Below are 6,430 nucleotides of genomic sequence, written 5' to 3'. Positions count from 1 at the left end.
AGTGGGATACTGAAATTGCATGATCTACCATGATCATATTGAATGATGGTGCAGGCTTGAAGGGACGAATGGCTTACTCCTGCATCTATTTTCTATGTTTCTTAAGGAGCAATTCATGTATTGCCACTCGTGCGTTCTCTCCCCACATTCCCCACTTCAAATATTTTCAATATTTAGAAAATGTGTGTTGTAGAAGGAAGCCACTCGGCCCATCATGTCAGTGCTGGCTGATAGATAAACCATCTGACCTAATATCATTTTCCAGCACATGGTCCTTGTCCCTGGAGATCACAGGATTTCAAATGCATATCAGGGCAAACCACTTAAGACTGAGATGAGGAGCAATGTCTTCACACAGAGGGTAGAGAATTCCCTACCTCAGAGGGTTGCAGAAGTTCGGTCATTATGTTCAAGATAGAGATTAATAAATTTCTAGATACCAATGACAGTAAGGGATATGGGGATAGTTTGGGAGGAAATGGATTTGAGATAGATGATTATCCATGCCCTGGGACAGTGGAGTAGATGCAAGGGGCTGATGACCTCCTCCTGCTCCTATCCAGATGCTTTTTAAATAACTTGAAGGTTTCATGAATGTGAACCCATTGTTCAGTGATCCAGATGTTGAGGATTCAGTAACCAGTTTTGAATAAGTTGGATGTTGTAGCGGTAATACTGAGTGGAATTAATTTGTTGGTTTTGACCATCCTGGAGATTTGGCCTTATGCAGTGGGTGGTGCTTTTCTCAGATTGTCTTTTCTGATATTCCTAGTTTCTGAGTCAACTGTGCTACTTTCTATGAAAAATAGGCATCTCTGGTCATCTGAAGTAAAATTCACTAATCTGTTATTATTTCATTCATGGTTTACTGATCCTACCATGTGAGCTGTGATGTGTTTTATTTGGTACATTTGGCTGAGTATAACTTTGGCAGGAAGAATAGAAAAGTAGAGTATTATCTAAATGGAGAGACTACAGCAAGTTGCAATACAATGGATCTTAGGGGAGGTGGTGTCTTTGTGGTATTGTCAGTGGGCTTGTAACCCCAAGGCCCAGGCTAATGTTCTGAGTTTGCGGCACAATGAATTTTGAATCAATTCAATAATATTTGGAATTAAAAGTTCGTCTAATGATGACCATGAAACTAATGCTGTATATCGTAAACAAGGTTCCCTTAAGCTGCATGGTTGCTCTGAGGGTTACTCTGATGTTCTGTCCACACCAAGTGGTGAGCTGACACAAAAATAAAGAGGGAGCGTTAATTGTATAGAGCCATATGGTTTACCTCCTTGACCTGACACATGTCTGTCTTCTCTCCCACCTATCCGTTCCTCCCACCTCACTGACCAATCCCCACGACTGCCTACCTGCACTCACCTATCACCATCCTACCTACCTTCCCCAGCCCCACCCCTCCTCTCTCTATTTATTTCAGAGCTCCCTACCCCCTCTCCCATTTCTGAAGAAGGGTCCCGACCCGAAACATCAGCTTTCCTGCTCCTCTGATGCTGCCTGGCCTGCTGTGTTCCTCCAGCTCCACACTGTGTTATCGCTGACTCCAGCATCTGCAGTTCTTACTATCTCTGTTATGGTTTGCCAATGTCCTTTAGGTGAGGAAACTGCCATCCATAGCTGGTCTGGTCTATACGTGACTCTAGACCCACAGCAATATATTTGACTGTTAACTGCCTTCTGAAATGACCTTGTGCATGCCACTCAGTTTAAGGGCAATTTGAAGTTTAACAAATGCTGGCCTAGCCAGTGACACTCACCCCCGACAAAAATAAAATGTGTGCCCTTATACCTGATTTACAAACATTAAAAAGAGGACACGGCAAATAGGAAAGTAAATGGAATGTTAGCCTTAGTTACAAGTGGGAGGGAGTATAAAGTTAGAGATGTCTTGCTACAGATACACAGAGCATGTGTATCCGTGTGTGTGTGTGTATAATGTGTATAATTCTGACCTCCTTACCTAAGGAAGGAAATACTCGCATTTGAAGCAGTTCAGAGTTGGTTTAATGGGCTGATTTCTGGGAAGGAAATGTTTTTTTTAATGACGGTGCGTTGAACAAGTTAGACCTGTTCAATTGGAGCTTAGAAGAATGAAAGATGTTCTTACTGAAACATATTAAGAGGGAACTTGATGGGGTGGATGCTGAGAGGATGTTACACCTCATGGAAAGGAAATCTAGAACCACTGGCACAGTTTAGAAATATGGGGTCTCCGAAATATATATGAGAAGTAATTTCTTCTCTCAGACAGTAAACAGTGTTTTGAATTCTCTTCCCTCAAGAGCAGTGAAGGCTGGGCCATTGAACATATTCAAAGTTGAATATGGCAGTCAGATTTTTGATTTAAGAGGGAGTCAAGCATTATGGGGACAGGGACAGTCAGGCAAGTGGGATCAAACCCACACTTAGATCAGACATGGTCTTATTAAATAGAAGTTCAAGGGGCTGATTTGTCTATTTCTTATGATGTCCTGTTCAGATCTGCAGAGTGTATGATTTCCAAATGTTATTACAGAGCTTCCCCAATGGTAGTTAATTATCTGGTGACTGTGTAGTGAGGTGTGGTACGCAATAGTTCAATACATCTGCAAGGCCAATGCTGATAAATGTGTTGAAACTTTAGATCTCAGAGGATTCTAAAATGGGGCAATTATTGGCTTTAAGATCTTTACAACAAGTTCATCATCTCTATTGCTTCCGAAAGATATATCTATTGGAAAGAAGGGAGAGAGGAACAACCAAGTCTTCTTGCAATGGTGGATGTTGTAGCCAAAGTGGTATTGGGAGATTGCAATGGATCAAAGTTTTGGAGAAGATTTGTAGCTCGGTTTGTGGATGATGTTGTTGACATGTTCGCCAAGCTGGTGGGTTTGGTTGCAAATTCTTCTTTGGTGAATTTTATCCCAGTAAGGATCTTGCTTATGTGTCGGTGGGTTTCTTCTAGTTTTGTACGATTACTAATCACAAAGGTGTCATCTACTGGTTTGCAGACAAACCCATCAGCTCGGCAAGCATGTCTACAACCTCAATGCAACGGATTCTTTGTCCCTAGACCAGGAAATGGAGAAAAATATATCAGTTGGCTTTCCTGCTGATACATGTGCACACCAATATCAGGTGGTAAAATACTAGAACTAGGGGGCATAGTGTCAAAATAAGGGGGAGCAGATTTAGGATTGAGCTGAGGAGGAAGTTCTTTTCTCAAAGGGTCGTGAACTGTGGAATTCCTTGCCCAGTGAAGCAGTGAGGCTGCCCTGTTGAACCTTATTTAGGCAAAGATAGAAAGATATTTGAATAGTCAGGGGATTAAGTGTTATAGTGAGCAGGCAGGTAAGTGGAGCCGAGTCCATGAGAAAGATCAGCCATGCTCTTATTGAATGGCAGAGCAGGCTTGATGGCTTGCTCCTTCTCCTTTTTCTTATGTTTTTATGTCCTTATAGAAGGGCGCTCTAAGCTTTCTAATCACAGTCATAAAGCTTGCTCCTGCTCTGTCTAAACTTGTGAAAATGGCTACTTGGGTGATGGTTCATAGAAAGGGCTCAATGTTTGTGAAAATATACATCAGTAGAAAATGCCCTTGTCTTAAGGCTTGGAAAGGATATATTTTTGGTCAGGAATCCCTGCGTTGACTGGACAGATGGTGAGAAATACTAGTGGTCCATATCGCTGAGATCTGGTCAACTCACCTGTTTCAAAACACAATAATTGGAGTCCTCAAACACAGTGTACATTAAAGAGATGAGCCAGTGTTTATTTGGTTTGATTTCATCCACAGGATCTCTGTGTTCTTTCACTCCAGTAACTGCATTGTGTTGTGTCAGCTGCACAGAACATAAATGACAAGTACACGCAAGAACTTTTCTTATTTAGATTTACAATTATTTACATATAACAGAATATATGTTCACTGACATTTGAGCCAAGTTTAATAAAGTTATTAAAAATAAACTTGCTTCCTTTAAAAAAAACAAACATGAGAAGCCAAGTTAAGTGACATCACAGAATATATTATATACCATTACTGTAGAACGCCCTATCGGAAGGAATTGTTTTTGCGCATTTTCCAGCACACAATTTAGATTTTTTTTTCAATATTCTTTTAATAAAAGTAACAGCAACAACAACAAAAAGTTTTTTTTATTAAAAAACACGACTTTAACAAATTATACAACCTTTTCTTCCAAAGCTATTTAATTTATAAGGATAAAAATAAAAAAAAAACAAAAAAGCAGTCTGAGGGGTAGACCACATTAACTATTAATGCATTCTAATATAAAATACAATGCAAGTTTTAAAAAAAAATTCTACAGAAGAGACTGAGTAATTTTTAAAGGAGATCCCTATTCATCTGAATTGAGGTGTAATGCTTAACACTATAAAGCCTGTACACTTGCTGGTGTTGTCTCTCAGGTATCTCCTATGCTCTTGGTTAGAAGTTTGTATTCCATGATCATTTTATACCTGTATTGCATTCCATAATTTGTGAAGGATTTTGTCAGCTAGAAGATACAGTTAGGAAGAGGATCAGAGGACAGTACAGTTCAGCAATTGAGGCAAGAGTGCAATGGAGGGCATTCACACTCTATTTGAAGCGATCTAACGTGAACTCTATTCTCTATTCATGGCAAGAGGCAGTAAGGAGCAAACATTTTTCAACTGAACGGCTTTGTCTTCTTGTGGGAGGTCTCTGTGGCACCTCATGTCCCATTCAGTCAGCCACTTGAACGAAACGTTATGTTGTCACGGAGACAGCAGGCTCAGCTTCATACAAAAGGGCCCCTGGTGTTCTGATGGACTCCTGTTGTAACTTCGATGAGGGTGCTGCAGTGAGCTGCAAAGTCCTTGGGAACAATTGTGTCATCTCCAACCATAAGGGTGGAGTTCTCCGCCTTTCCCAAATAAGGCAGTGATGTTAAGAATGGATAAGGGAGCAATGGCGGTGGTAGTGGGGATTGGTTGGGAACGGTTGCAACTGGGGAGGCCTGGAGTTCTTACGATCTGAGCATTAATCAAAGGCTGGTATAACGATTGGGACCTGGCTTAACTGGTCTGTCTGAAAGGCCCACGTTCGGGATCCAGGGGCAGTACGTGGTCTGAATAAATTCAGTTCTTTTTCTTAATGATAGTAGATTATTTTGTTGACACTCTTACAAAGAGAGAATTTTGAAGGATGCCCCAGGTTAGGGGGAAGAATACCCTGGATCTCATATTAGAGAAGGGCAAGATGCCCAAAATGTGATATTATGCTTATATTTTGTACGTCCTCTGTCACTGGGTCCATCCTATTACTTAAACAAACACAGAGAATGCTGGAAAAACTCAGCAGGTCGGGCAGTATCTGTGGAGCGAGAAACAGAGTTAACATTTCAAGTTCAGTACAACTCTTCCTCCATCCCCTTACTTAATTGAGCATGGACTGTTATCTCCAAAATAATTGTTCCCCAGTCACCACCATCTTGAAGCAGAGGAAGAAACATTAACTGAGAGTTGCAGTGCTAAGTGTACAACTGTCATCCTTTACAACCCTTAAGGTTATGTAGCAATTCAGGGGAATACAGTTCCCCCTTAAGTACCTATGTATCATACATAATGTCATGGGGACTTTTGTTGTAAGTACAAGGAAGTTGAATTATCATACTATATACAGCCTACAATAAATACTGTCTGTTGTAAGGGAAGTTATACTTTATATTAAAGAAATTCTATGATCTCGGAGCTTCATGTCTGCTGGAGGGGGGCTGAATGGTGATTTCTGCGGTTTCGTGGCTTTTTCTGTTCTCTGATGGGTTTTGCTTTGAGCTGTTTGTTCAAGTTCTCTTTTAGGACGTTGGTTGGTCGCTGCCAGTAATCCTCGCAGTACTGGTTGATGAGGCCCATTTCCGGCTGGCTAAGCAACTGCAGCAGGTCCTTGTACTCTGGCTTCGGGGTCCGAGGGGTCCCTGGGTTACCTGCCTGCAGGTTGGCCACACCTGGCGAGGGCACAACTTGCGAGAGCACCACGTGCACTGTCTCGTTGTTTAGGACCCTCAGGTGCACCCGGGCCAGCGCGTGCTTGAAGTTATTCTCTGTGGAGGTGCACTGATACACCCCAGCATCCGTCATCTGGAGGGATCGCAGGAGAAGACCTTGATCTGTCTTGAGGATCCGCTCGTCCACTTTGATCTGGAGAATAGCCAGGGAGAGAGAAAGAAACCACAGTGTAAATGGCGCCTTATTTATCAAATAAAAAGCAAAAGAACTGCGGATGCTGTAAATCGGGAACAAAAACAAAAGTTGCTGGAAAAGCTCAGCAGGTCTGGCAGCATCCGTGAAGGGAAAAAACAGAATTAACGTTTCTGGTCCGTTCTGAGGAAGGGTCACCGGACCCGAAACGTTAACTCTGTTTTTTCCTTCACAGATGCTGCCAGACCTGCTG

General features: G+C 41.9%; 1 protein-coding gene across 3 annotated transcripts in view; it reads right to left on the bottom strand.

Moving 5' to 3' along the window:
* Positions 1-3,741: 3,741 nt before the first annotated feature.
* Positions 3,742-6,430, bottom strand: part of sema3fb (sema domain, immunoglobulin domain (Ig), short basic domain, secreted, (semaphorin) 3Fb) — a 239,239-nt gene continuing 236,550 nt past the window's right edge. For all 3 annotated transcript variants that reach the window (XM_048606458.1, XM_048606461.1, XM_048606460.1), the window contains one exon: positions 3,742-6,177. In XM_048606458.1, the coding sequence (XP_048462415.1) occupies positions 5,734-6,177 (444 nt within the window). In that variant the 3' untranslated portion in view covers positions 3,742-5,733. The remainder of the gene's footprint in view (positions 6,178-6,430) is intronic.

Source organism: Rhincodon typus, chromosome 16, assembly GCF_021869965.1.
Source record: "Rhincodon typus isolate 14 chromosome 16, sRhiTyp1.1, whole genome shotgun sequence".
NCBI classification, from domain to species: domain Eukaryota; kingdom Metazoa; phylum Chordata; class Chondrichthyes; order Orectolobiformes; family Rhincodontidae; genus Rhincodon; species Rhincodon typus.
This window is presented reverse-complemented; position numbering and strand designations above follow the sequence as displayed.